Raw genomic sequence first — 20617 nt, 5'->3', positions numbered from 1 at the left:
GAAAATGGTTTTTACCTCGCACTGCCATTATATGAGCCTTGAAGAATGAATCTTCTATTAAATTATTCTTCTCTTTTAGCATTAAAGACTGAAATATTGTTCTATATTTTTTTTACATTTACAATGAGAAATGCATTGTCCTATGTATGTAGCATAATTGTATAAAAAAATAAAATTTTTGTTACATATTTTATATACCAGTTGTTATTTTATTCACTCAATGTTTCTTGAAAAAATATTTATATTTCAAGTATTTTACAGCAATAAGTTACTACCTTATCGAATACCGTTCAACTTCTAATTGATTTCTGTCTATTTCTTTGTGATTATCATTTATTATTTTTTTAAGTACAAAAGCATAAATGTAATTTAATATAACTATTTATTAAAATTTGTTTACTATTTACACACGCAATACCTGTGTACAATCGAAGAACGTAGAAATAGTAATAAAAACATCGAATAAAATACTATATATACTAATGCACTATACAGACGCACTATTTACATTGGTCCTTTTTTATTTCTATCTATTTTACAGATTTTACAGGCCGACGCGCGCCATAAATACGAACGATTATTCACCTTTTGTTCTTCCTTCTTTTTGTACAAATATACATATACTTAGACTTCTTTGCTAATAGAATAAATAATTGTTCGTTACGCAGGTACGGTTCATTCTCGACGGCAGACATTAATTTATATCACTAGGTGTATTTTTAATATGTATTTATACTTTTTGTATATTAACAAACTGAGTTTTCGTCGTTAAAGGATTGAACGCTTAAAATACAAAATTAAAAATTGTAGAAAGAAATTATTAAAATAAATAAGTATATGAGTACTATAGATAATTTTGACAATACATACGAATGACGGAACGTTGTGAATGTTTTATACTTCTTTTCTGAGTAAAATTCAAATAAACTGATATCTTAATTAGTGTAGTTATACTACAGTTTTTGTATTTCGCATACAACACATCGCTGTTTTTAATGTATATATTTTCAAATAATGAGTATAAATTTTAGACTTCTGTGATATACATGGTAACATTAAAATAGGCGGGCAAACTTCAATTTATGCTGTTCCGAACTGTACTATTATTTTTAAGGACGTTTTTTATAGTTTTTAAAACGTTAATGCAAAGCGTGTACTGTTACAAAAAAAAACATTTCCAGCAGCTTTTTGAAGTAAATTATAAATATTTCTACGATATTCCATCATAACCGAAAATTGTTTACATCTCAGAAAGAAAGAGTTTTTGGACATATATTAAAATGACCTTTTTTTCATCCTCAGACATAGTAGAAAACGACATTGAAATTTGACCACCTATTTCAATGTTATCCTTATACTAAAATATACTAATAAATGAAATGGTCACAAGTCAGAAAATCAAGATAAGTTAGTACAATGTTTAACTTGTCTATTGTGAAATATAACTTCGGATACGTTTGACTTGTTTGGTTCTTTATGTATGAACTAAGACTTTTACTTTTTTCTTGGTCTTCAAATCAATTTTAAATTTATTATTATTCTTTGTCTGAATATGAAATAATTAAAAAAATATATAAAAATTACTAATTCTTAAGTACGTAGTAATTTTTTAGAATAGGTTAAATTGAAAATATGCTTTTTTTTGCATTTTAAATCTGTTTCATATTTGCAAAGTAAACTAGCAGGACAGAAACTGTATACTTATTATCTAAATTTTTTATTGCAATAAAACTCCAAAATTAAAGAATATTATTTGTAATTTATAAAAAAGTGATATAACTTATTATAAATTTTTTACCTTAATGTGAATTAGTTGAAATGAATATCAAAATAATAATAATAATAAAAAAACATCTTAAAATAATTTTTTTCCGCCTGTAAAGTTACTTTACAAGTGGAAAACAAAATTGTTTATAAATATTCCAATACATTTTGTAGCATACAGAGAGTTTGAAATACGTGTTCGACATATGTTCAAAATCAAATTTAGAATACTGTGAGTATTTTAAAAATCGCTTAATTAACTTTTATATAAAGAGTAAACTAATACCATATAAATTTCGAAATACCGGAAAAGGTAATTATTCTATAAAAGAGTTCACATAAAATTATTAAGATCAAAATGAATATTATTTTAGAACCTTTCAAACTCTTACTCTTTAAAAAATAGAGTCTCTTTTTGCCGTCAATACAAGTCAATTTCACATTAATTAGAATAATTTTTTTCTATTAAAAAAAGATCGATCAATTTGTCAAGAAATAATGTAAAAAGATACCATAATCGATATTCAAAACGTTTTGTATAAAAGGGGATTATTTAAAATTTTGGCGCGCGTATTTACCTTGATTTAAACCCTTGTTAGAGAATATTTTCCTTTGCGAAAGGAAAACATAGAATTAAGGCACAATATAACAAGGATCAAAATCTGTACAACATTGAATCTTTCTTCCATTTTTATATGATCAATTAGATCGATCGATTATGTGTGCAACAATAATCGTTACTTTTAACAATAATTACCTAATATATTTCTATCCAAACTTTATATTATTCATACATATCTGAATTTTCTGTAATTAATTGATTTATTAAAACCATATGTGATATAAACACTTTTCATTTCTGTTTATTTCATAGATAGACAAGTTAGGCATTCAAGATTCTAATAATCTTGAATAATTAGTAGTTGATTGATCTGTCGCACATAATAAATTTAAAATCTCTTGAATGTGCATTAACTGTACAAATACTCAATAAACATATCAACATACCCTCCAAAAATAGCGTTACTTACTATCCACGCAATTTAGCAAAACCTTTATTCTCTCTTATTTCACTTTACTAATGTCTTTTAAACCATTCTTATCTTTGCCGCACATAAATACTTCATTATGAAAATATTTAACTAAAGCAGTCGGTGAATGGTCAACGGCATCCACATCCAAGAACAGCCATGTCCTGATAATTTTTCAGAACTACTTTATTCTCTTCGTCAAGATAGAGCATGGATATTGAGCTGAGCGCAGTGGGCACACAGCAAGCTTTTGGCACCAAGCTTGGTTTTGTTGAATAAACCAAATTCTGAACAATTGCATGATTCGTAGAATTTAAGTGATCTGCCAGAGGAAAGGGACAATCACCATGACAGTAAAAAGCATCATAACCAGGAGGAGCAACAATCCAATCATTCCAACCGACATCTGCAAAGTCAACGTAGAGCGGGTGTCGTCTGCAGTTTTCACGACCGTCTTTCCGTCGATTTTTTCGAAGTGCGGCTCTTCTAGCACGGCGGTCCATTATTTGACTTGCAGAGGACATTTTGTACCTATTACAAAATTAATGTTTATATTAAATTAAGTGATAATAAATATACATTTAGATAGATAATTAAATATACATATTAAATATAAATTTACGAAATCATTTTTGAAATAGAAAGATCGATATTTTTAAAATACAATGGAACCTCTCTCATTCGAACTCTTGTTATCTATATGTGCTATCATTCAAATATTCTATTATATGTGCATTGAACGTAATTTAGTATTACATTTGTATATAATTTGGTATAAATCGTAACTGATAACATAGTATTCTAAATTCTATTATGCATGAAAAGACAAAATTCGATTACATAATTACAAAAAGCAAAGAAGCGATGATATTTCATACCTGCCGTCATCTGTGTAAGTGAATAACATTGGTCGACTAATGACCCATGTATCATTTCTCTCATTTATACTCCTTTTTAAACGTACATGTTCCTGTTTACTTCCACGCACATGCACCAGAAGTCCATGATTATTCTTAGGATCTTCTATCCACCTCTCTACAGCAGGGTGAACGTCTAAACTAATCGTGCCACTCTTTTTAATATTAACTGGTTTATTGTCGATTAAACGTAACAATGGAGCACTATGTCCTTTTGTACCAGGGCGCAAAATATCATAAACAAGTATTCTCGTCAGCTTCTGTGTGGAGTCTTTCTCATTTAATATTGGTTTGCGAGAAACACTTAATTCAGCAGCTTGCAATTTCTCTCCTAAAGGTATACTACTTAAATCAAAGGAGAGACGAAAGCGATTTGGAGATTGAAATTTATGGTCCAGATCACTCTCTGTATTAAACAAAAAATTTTTTATGTAATTCTGTCTTATAAGAATACAGTAAAATTGCACTTTAGTGCTTTTTCCCAAAATAACAAAAAGTACAACATTCTTTTAATCTTTCTTGATTGATTTTTCATTTTAGTGATAAAATAAAGCCTTCCAAACAAAAATTATAGTGAAATAGCTAACATTGGGAAAAAGCACTAAACTGCAATTTTATCCATGAATATTTACAAAATAAATTTCATTAAAACAAGCTACACTTACCAACATGAGAAAAGGAGCGAACTGTGTTAGCAGACCTAGCATGAATTCCTGGTCTAGCAATATCAGCCATACCAATGGTATTTTGTTTAACAAACAGTTTTTTTAAAGACTCTGGAACATAAGCTGGACCTTGTGGCTTTGGCCTTTTTGCAAAACCAAGAAGTGACAATAGGCTAGCCTCTATTCCAGCAACAGCTTGTTCATGTTCTCCGATGGAAAAATGTTTGGCAGTGTCAGAATGCAAATGTATGTGGACATTTGCTTTGGTAGTTGCCAGCAGCAAGCTTGCTGCGACGAAAACCAACCTCAGTGGCAGCAACATGCGCATTGTGATGTCGTTGCTCACGGATGTTGCCTCCCTAGTAACAAACAAATACATCCTTTACTTAATAATTTACAAATTACTCATAGAAATTTGTTTATAAACATAGAACAACAGTTTTTTAATAGATGTATTCATAATAATCCAAATACATAGATTAAGACATAATTTCTGTAAATTTTAATGCTACATTTTGTATAAACAGTCCTGTTAAGTTGTAACAGGTATGTTGGATAAGAAGATGCAATAATTTCTATATTTGTAGAAATCTCTTTTTATAAATAATCGAATAATAATATGAATTTGTTAATCCAGTAAAAACACTTATTGACATAAATTTGTAGTTAATAAACTTCAGAGATATTTATAAGAGGATTTTAGTAGTTATAACATAATGTACTATTAGGGGTCAAAAGTTAAATGATTTGGTATAATTTTTAGACAACTAAACAATGAGACTGAAAATTATATTCTTAAAAATAAATAAATAATCATTATCATTTCATAATAATTAAAATTTTGATTATATAGAATCTAATAATGTGCGGAAAGTATTTAATAATAAAAAAAATATTTATACGAGCGAATAATCAAGGTTCATGAACAAATGATCAAAAGCGTGTTTTGTATGCACAATTTACTTTGAATGTGTCAATAAATATATTCTTTTCTATGATACAATGAATAAACGATGATAGTAAAAAGTAATCATTCATATCTAGTCGTCTTCGTTGATAATATCCTTCCTTTAATGCAATATTAAATCGAAAATTATACGAAATTACAAGTTTATACGCAGTTGTACCATTTAAAAATGACTCCGCACGAAACCAGTAGTAAAAATATTGGAATCCCAGATAATCTCAAATCGATACAAAAAAATTGAAACAATTAATTCCGATACTAATAAAGTTTGCAAAGAAATACAAAATAATATTTTTTAAATTATAATATACCGAAGAATTTTGTTACAAACGCAAAATTACTATATTTTCATATACACCTCCAAAATTTAATTTGTAACTGTTTCTTACCTTCGAAACTGAAATTAGTATTCGGTCTGACAATAAAATCTTTACCTTGCATATACAACTCAAATAATTATTATATCAATGTTCTGTATTTGGACGGAATTCGAAATGGAAAACGAATCAGAAAAAACCAGGAAAAAAGATCTACTATAATGTAACATATAAATCTTTCGTATACTATATACAAAATCGTTACGAATCCTAATTACGAATCGAAGTAACATGACAAATGTATTATGATTAAATAACATATAAAATTTGTTTTTGAGACAAATTATTTTGATCTATAATTTTCATAATTTCATTTATAATTTTCAGTATAATTTGATCTAACTTGATCTAAATTACGTAGTTTGTAGAAATTTAATATTTACATTTTATTTTGGAAATTATCTAATTCCATTTTCAATTTTGCCTGTATACTAAAACAACGTATGATATGGACGTATATTTCAATATACAAATGTTATGTGCAACATAAAATATTTGTAACCATTAGTAAAACATTTTTCTCTAACACATATTTCTTAGCACTGTTTGCATTTAACTGAAACAAATTTCAAATCACGTTTGACAAATAAAAGAAGAATTAAACGATAAAAAAATGGAACGTTTTGTGTAGGTTTAAAATAGCACAAAAGGACACGTATCATTCCTAAGGTACTGTAGAGATGCACGAGACCACCCAAAATATTCGAACATACCTAACACGACTCCAACTCAAAGCTATTAGGTTTGTATTGAAGAAACCTTTCTGCTTCCAGGAATCGAACTCTACCTGCTCCCAACATAGAAAATAATTCAACTGCCTATTTCACATATTTCTTTTCGACCCCTTAACTTTTTCAATCAACCGGGTTACAAAACATCGAACGAGTTTTCTAAAACGGCGTATTTTGAATTGAATAATTTTTGTAATTACTCTAAAAGTGCGGATTTTTATATATTTATTATAAAATACAATAAAATTTTAAATAATTGTGACACAATGGAATTCTATTATTCGAGTGGAATAAATAATACATGTTTTCTTCCGTTACAAATATACAATATTTACACGTGACGAAGCGATTTCGTATGCAACTAAATTCGACATCTAAAAAAAAACTGCAATCCTTGAAGCACGATAAGAATATAATTTTCCAAATTGATTTATCTTGAAAAAGTTTGTAATTTACTATTATAAAAATATTAAATCTATAAATAGTTAACAAAGAATAAATTTCTATTTATATTTATTATAAATGAAATTTATTAAAAAATTCTTTTATTAGAACAATTATGTTTATTCCTTTTATTAATTTGGATACAAGAAGTTTCCTGTCTTACAAATGTCATTTTTATTTCAGTAACATCATAAACAAGGGACATAAATTTCTGTAAATTAATCTATGAAAATCTAAACTTGTATAAAAATATGAATTACTAATTAAAACTAATCGGTAAATATTAGAATTACTAGACAAATAAAGGACATAAAAATACTTAGGAAAATTAGTTAATTTAAGAAAATCTAAATTTCATTAATTATAAATAAGATATATATATTTAAATATGATAAAAGAATAAAATAAATAAAAATTTATGTGTTTCTAAGAAAATAAGTTGACAAACTAATCAAGCCTGTTCATTTAACGAGATGATGCGGATGACAATGAATGATTTCATTGATAAGAACAAATTGAACGTAGGTAGTAGCCAGCCATCTAAAGTAACCGTAAAATGTCGTTTTATGTTGAACAAAACCGATTGAATATTTCCGTTATAAAATATAACAGTCGTATTGTAATTACAACAAAATTAGATTTTTAAAAACGATTTATAAAGTGCGTTTTAACTGAAATATGTTTACTAATTTAAAGGTGAACAAATTTTTCAGTGAAATTTGGAAATAATAACCCGACGTGACATTAATTTTAATAGTACAAGATAAATTAATAAATAACTCTTTTAACAGTAGAACTATCATACTATAATGTACGTTTTCACAAATTTAATAATTTCAATTTAATTAATGTCTGTTTAAATGTAGCATTGAACGCTGTAACCGCATGATAATATAAGAATGTGTTTATACTTTAAAAAGTAAAAATAGTTTCCACTTTCCCGAAGTTAATTTCAAATATACTGTAAAATGTCGAATAAATCGATATAAATGAAAGAAAAATTACCGTTGTCGTATAAATTTACTTTTAGGAATGTTGACAATAATTCGATATACACGTTAACCATTGCGGGAATAATATAAACACGATGAAACAATATAAAAAATAAATATGCACAAATTAAAAATCAATAAAATACGCGTTATAATAAAAATAAAACAACAATAAGATACTCTGTATTTTCCTTTTATTTTAACATATTAATTCAGAATTTCATATACATTTGAAATTTAAAATCTGAAGTAAAAAATTCAAAGTAATCTGCGGATTGTCAAACGTAAACAATGTCAAAAGTGACAGACAGTATTTATTAAAGGCATTACTTAACACACTTTATATTATTGTGTAATTAAAGTCCTCATAAATGTAGTACGGAATGTTTTCATTCACGTATTTTTCAATAAAGCCTTATTAAAAAATAATGATAACATAATTGAAAAGGATGGTTATAATGAAAAATTTCAAGTTAAAATTAAAACGATCCTTGTCGTAAATAGTAAGTTTAATTGTATCAGTCTAGTGCGAATACTTTAAATAATATTTAAGAAGAAAAATTATTTTAAATATATTTTTCCCATAACGTTTAAATATCTATTCATAGTTCTTTTACTGTTCTATTGATAAAGTGATATCGAACGGTTATGGAAAGAATGGAAAAGAACAGTCAATGTAAGTGCCAATATCCTGCTTAACTCAAATATCGCACAGTTGAACCAAAGGAATGCGGCACGGATAGAGTAAGGATACAAGGTGTTGAGTGTACATAAGCAGCACGTCATCGTCTAAAATAATCGGGCCAGCCACAATCGGGTAAATCTACTCCATTGAACCAATGAAAACCGCGCATTTTCCTGTTGCACAAAATCTACCGCAGTGTAATTTGATAAAAATTAAACTCACCCGAGCTAATCGTAAGTCCGTTGTTTGAGGAGCCACGACATTTCAACGAGTCCATGTAACCTCACTCACGGACTATTGTCTCAAAACCTCGCCCCCGGGAGTCTTTAGTATCGATACATCGATGTGGAACTCCGTTGCACCGTCTGATATTTTCGCACTCACGCACCCAAAGAGAAAGAGGAACTGAGACATACAGAGAGCAGACAGAGAGAAAAAGAACTCCGTAAAAATTTTTGTTGAAACTTTCTATATAGGTGGTTCACGAGGGAACGTGAACGTGGTCTACGTAGTGACTAGTTTTCCGAACACCGTAATTGTTGTGCAAACAGAGAACATTTAAGATGGTACACGCCAATGTTAAGCTTAACTCGATACGCGGAAATCTTCGAGAAGTCGAGAGGAAGAGTAGAACTGTAGGAATTGAGAGAGGGGATAAAGAAAAAGAGGGAGTCAGATGGAGCAAGAGATTTGTAAAAAGACAGTATCTCCTCTAATAGTAGACGATACAAGTTTAGCGCCGCGTACGAATAGTCTGTAAACTAAAGATCGAGTTTTCTAAAATGGTTACGTTTTAAATATCCCTTTATTACGTTTGTTTTATTATAAACTCTATTTGTAATAAAACATAAGTCACAGATAACCATTTTTTTGTCTATTGATAAAATAAAAAACGTTGTATTTGAATATTTAGGAATTCATTCCTGATAAACTATTTCATTTACCTATTAATTGAGAAGAAAATATGTCGTGTACCAATTTTATTCAAATAAATTATTAAGTTCTTTTATCTTTAAGTTATATTATTTAATACTGGATTTACAAATTATATATGATATATGTATTTCATATTGAGATCTTTCTCAGGAAATTAAAGACAATTATACTTTTTGTAACATTAAATAATTATGACAATGTAAAATTTAAATTTAATGACAAATTATCATTTAGTAAAGTGTTAAAGAGAAATTTTGTAACTCGTTTAAATTAAATATCTATATATTACCACAGACAAAATATAAGATAGATTAGACATCTTATGGGACTTCATGTCCGTAGGTCTGAAATACCGATCGTGTAAAAAGAGCAGACGTTTTGATATGCCTTCTACGACTTAAGGTGACGAGTATAAGAATTATATTCGAATCGACGATTAAAGTTAGGAAAATCAGTAAATGTAAAGAATTCTTTGTTCAAATTTCAATTATTTATACACACACACTCGTGTAATATATCTCATGGTTAGAATTGTTGACTGTTAAGTTGTTAAGCAATAGACAAACAATTTTTTGTCAGCATATTGCCACTGTTAATTTTATTTCTTATATTCGAATATATGGTTATTTCAACAAGGCTAAAACTGATGTCTGCTGACCATATCATCTCCATACCTAAGATACAATACTTACCTTCTCTGTAATCCATTTTTATACCTCGTCTGTGCTAATAGCAAACTGTTTTTTAAACAATTTGTAGAGTTTGTTGAAAAAGATTTGTTTTCTGAATGTGTATTTAGTTAACTTTTTCTAATTGAACGACACGTATATTTATTAAATAAAGTTTTAAATAATTTATTTTCAATTTTTTAAACACAATTGCCCGCCATTGGGTACATAATACCAGCACATGTCGATAGAGGGTACTTCCTATCACAGTAACAAAATAATCCATTCGTAAGTGTACCGTAATATTTATTGTGATGCTTTTTTAGTGAAACTGTAAATCATTGTAAGTGTTTATAATGTATAAGTTGTGAAGTGTTTTTTATTTGAACAAGTATCTAATGTTATGTACAATGAAGTTTGATTTCTAGTTTATGTGTTAAATTATTGTGAATATAGAGTATCTGTAATTGTATTATAATGAAATTTATATATGTGTAACCATAATATTTTGTTTACATTAAGCTAACCTGCTTACTTCAGAAGAAATAAATTATGGATATTCCAACTCCTTCGAATATAAATCACGGGTTTTCACACGGTAATGATGGATTTTTAAATATACCAATTGAATCAACAAGTTTGGATCCGTTGTCTACAAAACGTAGAAGGTACAAATTATACGTAATAAATAATTATTATCTTATTTTGTATATTGTATACAAGAAGAATATAATTTTTAAATAATATGTAAAAATGTGAATTAACTAATTAGTGTTTTAATATCTTTTGAATAGTATTTTACATTATTCATAGATATTAAATTATGTGCAAGTGCTATTTATTGTAATTCTTAAATATTTGTTTACGTTAGTGATTACTATTAATAATAATTATATTGGTTAATACTGTTACTAGTAATTACAATAATTGAAACTAAAGGAGTCAATTAATAAATAATACATAGTTTTGGTGATTATAATCTTTGATAACACAAGGTGTATTATATAAAGTGTTACAAGCTGTTAGGTTGATATTCACTGTGGATTAGATTCTTAACTTGTGAGTAGTCGACCGAGACTTGAAAAGCTTAAACTATAAGCTTAAACTATAAGAAAGGATAATAGGATAGTAAGTAAAACTAAGATAAACATTTTCGTGACATTGGAAGTCTTTATGAACATAAACTTCAATTGAGACAAAGATCTACAGCAAGATCCAATAACATGACATGGTCAAGTGCACGTGTACTCAGCTAATATTCAATTTTAATTTTCTCAGAAACAAAGCCTTGTATGACAAAATTTTATTCTATATTTTCTACTTATTTTTTGATTTAGAATCACCTTCTTTTCGGTTGTACCACCAGTTACCGAACACCTTGTGTAATATCCAGAAGTACTAGTATGTATATTTTATTACTATTAAAATTATAGTTCTTCGCGCACAATAAAACGCAGAAAATTTGATGATGAGCTTGTTGAAACAACATTCAATTTACAACCACCTGCTACAAGTGCAAAATCAGCCTCCAGATCTAGGACCGTTTCAATTTCCACTACTCCAATGGAATGTGTTCCACAACAAAATGTACCAAGCCCCATTCCAATTTCTACAAATGTATCTCACGCGGATAGATGCAATCGACGAACAAGTCGACCAGGGGGTTCAAATGCTCCTGGCAGAAAAAACAAAAAGAATAAAAATCATTCACATTCAGTAAATGCTACAAAAGATCTGGGAAGATGGAAACCTACAGATGATTTAGCATTAATCACCGGTGTACAGCAAACAAACGATTTAAGAATGGTAGTTGCTTCTAAATTTTTAAAACAATCATTCAGTTTTTAGTATTGTTTAATGTTTTATTATATTGAAAGATTTTAAACAATAATTTAATCAACTAGGTTCATAGAGGTACAAAATTTTCATGTCGGTTTACATTACAAGAAATACAGCAAAGATGGTACGCTCTATTATATGATAGTGCAGTTTCAAGGGTGGCAGTGCAGGCTATGCGTAATTTACATCCAGAATTAATTGCTAGCGTTCAAGCTAGAACTTTATACAGTAAAGCAGAAGAAGATCTTCTTGGTACTATAAAATCGGTAATGATACATCATTCAATTTGAGAAAACTACAGTTATTAGTAACTATTTAAATGTAAATGATTATGCAAATTCATATTTTTAAAATATAATTTTACAACAACTGAAATTAAACAAATGTGTATGCAATATTTAAAATTTCGTTTTATTTGAAATAAAAATGGTTAAGTTTTATTAAAATTACTTATAATTTACAGTTACTTATTTCAGACTATATTTCCCCTATATTTTACTCTATATTTTCTATAATTAATTCCTATTAATGTTTTCGCATAATTTGAATATTGACCTTGAATGATGATACCTAAGTTTATTTTAATCAAGTTATGATATTTCATTTAGATGAACAATTGTACTTAATTTTTCAAAGAAATTTATTCATAAAAAATTATTTAGGAGATTTGAAATGAACTCAATTGATCTTGAAACCATTGTCTAAGCAGTAATTAGAAATGGCAATTTTTCCAAAATTAACTTTAATTATCTCATTAATTATATTTTTCTATATATGTTCTTTCAGACTTCTCAACCAACATTAGAAATCTTTCAAGAACTGCTTGAGTCAAATGCACATACGTTTTATTCAGCTAGAACGGCTAAAGCTTTACTAGCTCACTGGCAATTAATGAAACAGTATCATCTTCTTCCTGATCAAACAGCACAAAGTTTACCTCGCGGTGAACATGTTCTGAATTTTTCTGATGCGGAAGAAATGATTAATGATACAGAATTACTTGAACAGAAAGATGAGTTAGTAGATGCAGAACTCATTGCAGCTGATAGAAGAAACAAAAGAGAAATAAGAGTATTAGAAAATGAATTAAGCAGATGGCAGGTTTTAGTTGACAGTGTAACAGGAGTAAATCCTCCAGATTTTGATAACCAAACTTTAGCAATACTTAGAGGAAGACTTGTTAGATATTTAATGAGGTCTCGAGAGGTAATTTCAAAGTAAATTAATGTTATTGCTAGTATTTCCTCATACTTTCATATATATATATATATATATATACATACTATTTAATTGTTCACATAATAGAAATTGATATTCATACAGATATAGATTTTTACCTATATTCATTAAGTTGTCTAGAAACTTTGTGCTGATATTCAAGTATAAGAAGCTTCGCACTTTGCTATAACTATTTGTTACAGAAATTTTGAATAATTTTAGTATTTATATTAATTTTAATTCAGTATATAGGATAATTTTCAAATGTAAACTTAGTGTATCTCTTGCAAACAGTTCTTTTTAATATAACTTTTTCACCAAAGACAAATACCCCATTTTTGAAAATAAAATGACCATTTAAAATATACATGAACATCACATGCATTTTAAATAACTTTCATTACTTCAGAGGTGTTCAAATGTTACCTATGAGAAATTGATATAAACTTTTGCATGCCACGTGCATGAACTTGCATATTATGTTCATTTCATTTTTTTCATTAATTACAAATTTGTAGTTTATTTTCTTTCTTGTTGTTAGATTACTGTAGGTCGTTCAACAAAAGACCATAACGTAGATGTAGATCTGACATTGGAAGGTCCAGCCTGGAAAGTTTCACGAAGACAAGGAACAATTCGTTTAAGAAATAATGGAGATTTCTTTCTTTCTTCAGAAGGAAAGCGACCAATTTTTGTGGATAGTAGGCCTATTCTGGCCGGAAATAAAATGAAGCTTAATAATAACAGCGTAATTGAGGTACTAATATTTTGTTTTTCAGTTTTATAATGGTTAATCTGTTATGAATACCTTTTATAAGAGTTTATATTTCAAAAATATGAGAACATTCAGAACATAGATACATATTCTATTTGTGTCATCTTCCTATATTTTAATTTCTGATCGGCATAATTCAGTTAACTTTGTACATTTAAAATTATTGCGATTGTAAAAATTAGAAAGCTATAAAAGACGAGTGGTAATTTTTTAAAATATTTTATTTAGATTGCAGGTCTCAGGTTTATATTTTTAATAAATCAAGAACTCATTTCTGTCATACGTCAGGAAGCCGTGAAACTGAATCTGAAGCCGTGAATATCTTATTTCATACTTTAGTTAGTATTCATCATTACTATAAGTAAATTACTATCTCATACGTATTTAATATAATAAATAAAGACTTTGTATAAAACAGTACATAATTATTTAATTAAGAAAACAATAAATTTGCTTAATTTTGTACATCCAATCCTTTTATTTTTATAGTAAATTTTTGTTCATATAAATAATTAATTACTGATTTGACTACAACTTCGGTAGAAATTAGTTTTTATAGAAATATTTAATATCTTTGTTTGTTAGTCATTATTCTTGTTGAAAGGGACGAAAGCAATTCTCAGATTTGAGGATAAACAACATATTTGATTTAATACATTAGTGACCAAAGTAAGAAATACTGTTCAAGTTCAAAGTGGCATAAGTTTATTAAAAAAAGATGTACAGCAAATAGTCTAGACTCATATTAAAACGCTAAACCTCTATTTTTGGAACTCATATGCATCATTTTCCATAATGTTTTTTTTCATTCTGTAATGGGTGTGAAAATAAACATAGTTTTTCGTTTAATGTACATTTATTATATTTATATCTATTATATCATATACAAATTGCTCGATTCAATACTGTCATTCATAATAGTCTATATGACTATAATTTCCAGCATCAGGTATTTATTACGTATAATCGCGCATAACGCAAGGGAAGCATTACATTCTAAGGTTTATAATAAGATTGAACAATACAGAAAAATCTAGTATTATCTTGTAAATTTCAGAACATATCTTCTGAATATCTTATGTTATAAACTTTCTATATAAAAAATGTTAACTCAAATGTGATGAGAGGTTCCTATTATCTTATCGATTTGAAATTTTGTGTTCAAACTATCTTCCCGCCGTATGCTACAGTTTTTGAGCTGACGACGCCAGGAAAGATGGAAAAATGAAAACTGTATTTACTTATAAGAAAGCGTGCGAAATAAAGGAATGAAAAAACAAAATCATTTTCAGTTATTGCAGTCATATATGATCGTGTATTTATTCAACAATCATTGTAAAACATGAAATTACAAAAATTTAAGAAATACAGGGCATTACAAAAGTTTACTAATTCGTTAATTTTCATGACAGAGTTTATAAACTTGTCTTGAGTTCACCACCAACCACCTCTTCCAGCCCATACTTTTCCTCCCCAGCCCCATCCGCCTCCTCTCCATCCGCCCCAGCCGCCGCTTCTCCAACCATAGCGCCATGGTCTGGAATACCTTGAAATATTGTTAAAGAAAATATAATAAACAAGTAAATGAATAATTTTCATACTAAATTAAACATATGATTTCATACACGTAACGCATTTTAGTACTAGAACTATTAAATAGATCAAAATGACCTATATTGGATTTTTTTGTTCAAAATATTCTCCTTCAACATTAATACATTTTCCATTGTGTTGCGTTACCACTTTTTGATCCTAAAATTATGTAGTTTTATGAAAATAACATAACAAGTGAATGTCGAATTCTCAAAATTTTTGCAGAAACCTAGATAAGGTATTACTTATTTATGTGATTTTTATTCGCGCAAAACGAATTCACTAATATAAATATAAATAAATTGAAATCTCAATAAATGCATTTTTGTAATTTGTGTAAATAGTTAATCTGACTGCTCGATAGTTCTCGTTAATCTTTTTTATCTTGATAAACGGTTGTACTTTGCGTAATGATAGTTTTGTCTTTTATCATTAAATATCATAAGTAAGCAATGAAATATAACTTGGAGCTGGTAAGTTAGCATAAAAAAATATTTTAATGGAATATATAAGAAAAAAATGAAATTACAGATGTGACCTCATATTAGGTACCGGAAAAAGTTCGTGTGGTTTCTTAAATCAAAATTTAAACACAGCGAACGATTTTGTAAAATTATTTTATTTTATTTGGTACTTGTTGCATAAGCATAATTTGCTGCTAATACCAATTTCATTTATTAAACTAGTTAAATATTAATTGAAATATCTTTTCAGTCCACAAATTCATTGCTAAGAATGAAACCGCACGAACTTTTTCCGGTAGCTAATATTACGAATGAAAAATTAATGTTTCAATTAAAATTGAATTACATATTATTTTACTGACTCTTCTACGATCTGTTATATTTTTTACTAGCAATTAATTGCCTGGTTCGATTTAAAATTCTAAAACTTTAACAAGTTCTTTGTCTCGAAACAATGAATTAACCAAGTGAGGTAAATATTTGGTCAACCGTTATTTTTAAAGTATGTATCATCGTGCAACGTAATCATCTTACAGTTCGACCATTCCAGTTTTTTTGTGTTTACTTTAAATCTGTTTACAAAATGATGCGTCGTTCTTTTCACTGGATCGTACAAAAGTAAAATGCAACATTTTTTTTGCTGAAATAAAGAATAGATAGATAAAATAATATAGTAGAAAAAGCGTTTAATAAAACTCAAATCAAGGAATAATCTATCACATAATTCTTTTTAAAAGTAATTCATAAAACTCATTTGAAATTTTAAGTGATAATGTCTAATTAATTAGTCTTAGAAGTATTTGTTAGATCCACAAATTTTCAAGTACATTGAAATAGTTATTTTAATAAAGATTATTAACGTTTTAGTTTTATCACTAACTTAATACATATTTATTAGTAAAATAAGTTTTTAATTGTTATTGTTTTGTTGTATAGTGTTTTATAAAAATAGAAATTGATATATTATGAATAGTATGAATAAATGATGAATAAATTGATGATTCCATGAATTTTTATTATCTATTCGCATTAATTATTTAAATAAAACGTACCCCCAAGCAGACGCGTCAGCTTCTAAATCGTTGGCATTGTTTAGAGATGGCTCGACTTCTTGACGGGCAGGATCTAATTGATCTTCAGCAGCCACCATCAAAACCACCATCAAGAGGAAGATAGCCTTAGTGTAAAAAGACACGTGTTATTTCATTTATTTAAATTGTTTACATTATCGTTTTATATAATACACATATATATAATATCTATTTGGAATTTGAAATGTATAAATGTTGTATAATGAAATTATACAAAGATTCGATATAATAAAATTATATGATATTTTTTAGAAGTAACCAATTGAACATATTTTTAACAGATTCCCAAAAATATCATTTTTTCTTATGCGAGTAATACAAATTGTATTAAGTAATTAATTTTCTGTGTAAAGTAAGTTTCTTTCGCTTTACCGAGATAAAGGAGTCACGATTTTGTATCTTTTTGAAAATAAGCGTAATTGAATAAAAATAGTTAAAGAATAAGTACAAAATTTCGGCTTATGGTTTCTTTGAAAAACTAGTTTCGTATGATCAATTTTCCAAGTTGTAATTAAAGCTTTAGTACATAAAGTAGATGTTGATTGTGCAACCATCAAAGGGAGGATGTCTTTTGTGGCTACGTAAAGCCTATGTTCTTTTGAAATTCTATGATTTTTTTTTTTACATTATTGACAATTTATGAATAATGGAATAATAATAGCTACATACATGTAAGCGATAAACAAATTTTATTTATAGACAGAGTTATTCTTTTATTATTTGTTCCTTTGTTCATTACTTTGCACTTAGAGATGCCACCTAAACGGTAGTTTCATATTTGTCGCTAATGCACGAGGCCGAAAATATACTTACTTTTATATATTACTTTGAAAAATACCTATTTCTTATTTTAATTGTTAGAGTCTATTCTTTGAAAGAAGAGCTCTAGAAGACTACTAAAACCAGAGTCAAAATCAATGATCAGCAACGGTCAGTCTATATTTTTTTACGTTTACGCTACTTCTAGGAATTACTTACATAATGATACAGGACATAAGGAATACAGGAAAGTCTTCTGTATTCTTAATATATTCATTACATGCGATGTTTTCTTTCACGTCGTTCAAGAAATACAAGACAAAGTTATAATATCCGTCTCTTGAGAGTAACGTGGAACATTATAATTTTATGTGATAATACGTATAAATATCGTTTAACTTTTCATTATAAAAGGGAATATAAGAATTCGGTGGTCAATGTATGACATGTATTTGACTGCGAGTGTGTCGAGGAATCACAGTGAATTATTAACTTACCAAATGCACCGGTCGCAACATTCTGACTCTGAGAACTGAGTTGCGATCGGTCAGGACGGGGTTTATATATCCGTCTTGAAGCACAAAGAGTTGCACGGAAACGCTGGGAACATGCCTGAGTTTCCAAATAAATTAAAAGAACAGCATCATTTTGCTTTTACAATTTCGGGATAATAACAACTTTATTCATCAGTCTATTTATAATATATTCAAATATTATTCAACTCAATCATAATCTGAAAAACAACCGCAGCTTCATTAATTGGATGAAACTGCATAGCTAAACTATTTTTCAAGTTGCACAATCTTATTATTCTTTGCAACGATTTCTCATTATTTACATGTAACTCGTTGTTCCAATTATTACTATAATTATTTATTGGAATTCAATAAGTAACAGTGTCAACAAAATGACGACTATAATATTGATTACATTTTAAGCGTTTAACCGTTTCTTTCAAATATTACTGTTACTAGTCAATGCACGTTTGTATATCATACATACTATGCATGCTGGGTGTTTCGTCTGAAACACGACAAAATATTTGTTTTATTTATTTACAAACTGTATATTTTGAAATTAATTATTTATTACTTATAATATTAATTATTTGCATAAAAAGTTCAACATCATACTAAACTTAATAAGTGAATCATTTTACATTTTTTTATAATAATTGTGGATTAAAGTGGATAAAAAATTGTGAAACAATTCGAAGTTTATATTTATAGAGATATTTCTGAGAAAAATATTATTATCATGTTCAATTTAGTGCTGTTACGATTTATTCCACTTATTACTAGTTAATAATGTAGTTTCCATTATGAACGTTTGAATAAATATTCTAATTCTATTGAGCAACTGTCATGTAATTACTTTCCGGTCGAGACAATTTGTCGCGCTAACATTAACACGATTGTACTTAAAGGGACAAGTTTTACGAAGTATTTATAAGTATTCGTAATTATGCTCTGGTAACGCTTATGATAAAAAATATCACTAAGAAAAGTATCATACATAGTATACAAGTAAATAATAAAAAAATAAGAAATTTTACTTAGTTGCATTTTTTAAATGTTTTTTTCCTGATTAAGATGGCTAATGACCACGTCTACTTTTTAGAGGATTCAATATATGGGAGGGAAACAAAAAATCGTCGAATTTAATTGAAACAAAAAGTTTTTCCAATTAGTTTTAAACTAACTCAGGGTCAATATATAAGTGAATACGCGCCAGTTTTCAAGGTAGGCTGGTTACATTCCAGCTCTCTTGAGGCACAACTCGTTTGTTTTTTTGAAGGGACGAGGTATATAAGTATATGTATATCGATGCTCTTTTTTGATAGGATATAAAAATTGTCAATGGATGGTTTTGCATAAAATATATTACGATTCCCCCAACAATTTTACTAACTTCAGATGCTCGTCACCATTTCGACAAATCGAAAAAGGATAAACGAAAGGTTGGCGAAATGAGATACCGGAGATAATTAACTTCTGTTTAGATATTAGAGAAACAGCATTAATGTTTCTTTAGTTGAATTTGAATATCATATTTTCAAATGTTTATGTTTCCTATAAAAAGAACGAATACTTTCAAAATATTTCACTAAAATAGCTGACTTGAAATTTTCACATTTAATATTCATAAAACCAAATAAATTATTCATTGTGCCTCACAACGAAAAAGTTCAGAAATTTTTTTATAAGTGGGTTTCAATGACGTTTTTGTAAAACGTGTCTTTCCAATAAACACCTGAAAAAAATTTATTTATTAATGGAGACAAAAACATTACATTGTTATGTAATACTAGATTGTCAATATTAAAAATAGAAGAGAAAGTACACTGACTGTAATTTGTAATTCGGTAATTTCATTATTTGGCATACAAGTGAATCACCCTATATGTTACAATGCACGTAAGACGACGCTTTGAGGGAAAAATGAACGATGAGTCTCAAGGCTGAACATTTTTCCTCATTGAAATTTATTACACAGTAATGTTATTTCACTATTAATGGCCCATAAACGCATATAAATTAAATATGTAATTAATAAATTCAAATAGGTAATAATTATTGATATAGTATACTTAATAAAAATACATTTATAATTTCAATACATTTTAAATACAATGTTACAACATGACAATTATCTATGTATATTTATTTTTTTAATACATATCTCTTATTGAATATAATGT

At 27.9% G+C, this 20617-nt stretch overlaps 2 protein-coding genes and 1 long non-coding RNA gene across 6 annotated transcripts; 1 reads left to right on the top strand and 2 right to left on the bottom strand.

Annotated features, from left to right (window-relative positions):
• Nucleotides 1–60: 60 nt before the first annotated feature.
• Nucleotides 61–9309, bottom strand: LOC116433811 (protein decapentaplegic). The gene is made up of 4 exons (XM_031992325.2): nucleotides 8796–9309; nucleotides 4378–4736; nucleotides 3674–4118; nucleotides 61–3326 (listed from the first exon to the last, which is right to left on the bottom strand). Exons 2-4 carry the CDS (start codon nucleotides 4703–4705, stop codon nucleotides 2927–2929), a joined length of 1173 nt encoding a protein of 390 aa, XP_031848185.1. The 5' UTR covers nucleotides 4706–4736; nucleotides 8796–9309; the 3' UTR covers nucleotides 61–2926.
• Nucleotides 9310–10399: 1090 nt separating this feature from the next.
• Rcd5 (microspherule protein Rcd5) lies at nucleotides 10400–15338 on the top strand. 3 transcript variants are annotated; one of them, XM_031992294.2, is made up of 7 exons: nucleotides 10400–10520; nucleotides 10700–10845; nucleotides 11611–11983; nucleotides 12082–12282; nucleotides 12803–13222; nucleotides 13776–13991; nucleotides 14238–15337. In XM_031992294.2, the coding sequence occupies exons 2-7, from the start codon at nucleotides 10730–10732 to the stop codon at nucleotides 14325–14327; spliced, it is 1416 nt and encodes a 471-aa protein (XP_031848154.1). In that variant the 5' UTR covers nucleotides 10400–10520; nucleotides 10700–10729; the 3' UTR covers nucleotides 14328–15337. The 3 variants fall into 3 exon arrangements, with proteins under 3 accessions (XP_031848154.1, XP_031848155.1, XP_076229811.1); XM_031992295.2 differs by having other exon boundaries at nucleotides 10465–10845; nucleotides 11515–11983; nucleotides 14238–15338; XM_076373696.1 differs by having other exon boundaries at nucleotides 10468–10845; nucleotides 14238–15336.
• LOC116433799 (uncharacterized) lies at nucleotides 15301–18447 on the bottom strand. 2 transcript variants are annotated; one of them, XR_013000033.1, is made up of 3 exons: nucleotides 18414–18447; nucleotides 17119–17243; nucleotides 15301–15555 (listed from the first exon to the last, which is right to left on the bottom strand). It is a non-coding gene; the product is annotated as an uncharacterized LOC116433799 (long non-coding RNA). The 2 variants fall into 2 exon arrangements; XR_013000034.1 differs by lacking the exon at nucleotides 18414–18447 and adding an exon at nucleotides 17971–18114.
• Nucleotides 18448–20617: the final 2170 nt, after the last annotated feature.

This window comes from Nomia melanderi, chromosome 14 (genome assembly GCF_051020985.1).
Source record: "Nomia melanderi isolate GNS246 chromosome 14, iyNomMela1, whole genome shotgun sequence".
Taxonomy (NCBI): Eukaryota; Metazoa; Arthropoda; class Insecta; order Hymenoptera; family Halictidae; genus Nomia; species Nomia melanderi.
Note: the sequence above shows the minus strand (reverse complement) of the source record. Positions and strands in the feature narration are given on the sequence as shown.

Coding starts and splice junctions, on each gene's coding strand:
- LOC116433811 (XM_031992325.2), bottom strand. CDS start 4,705: ATGCGCATGTTGCTGCCACTGAGGTTGGTTTTCGTCGCAGCAAGCTTG. Junction 4,119..4,377: donor TCGCTCCTTTTCTCATGTTG/GTAAGTGTAGCT, acceptor TGTTTAATACAG/AGAGTGATCTGGACCATAAA. Junction 3,327..3,673: donor ACTTACACAGATGACGGCAG/GTATGAAATATC, acceptor ATTTTGTAATAG/GTACAAAATGTCCTCTGCAA.
- Rcd5 (XM_031992294.2), top strand. CDS start 10,730: ATGGATATTCCAACTCCTTCGAATATAAATCACGGGTTTTCACACGGT. Junction 11,984..12,081: donor AAACAAACGATTTAAGAATG/GTAGTTGCTTCT, acceptor TTAATCAACTAG/GTTCATAGAGGTACAAAATT. Junction 13,992..14,237: donor ATAATAACAGCGTAATTGAG/GTACTAATATTT, acceptor TATTTTATTTAG/ATTGCAGGTCTCAGGTTTAT.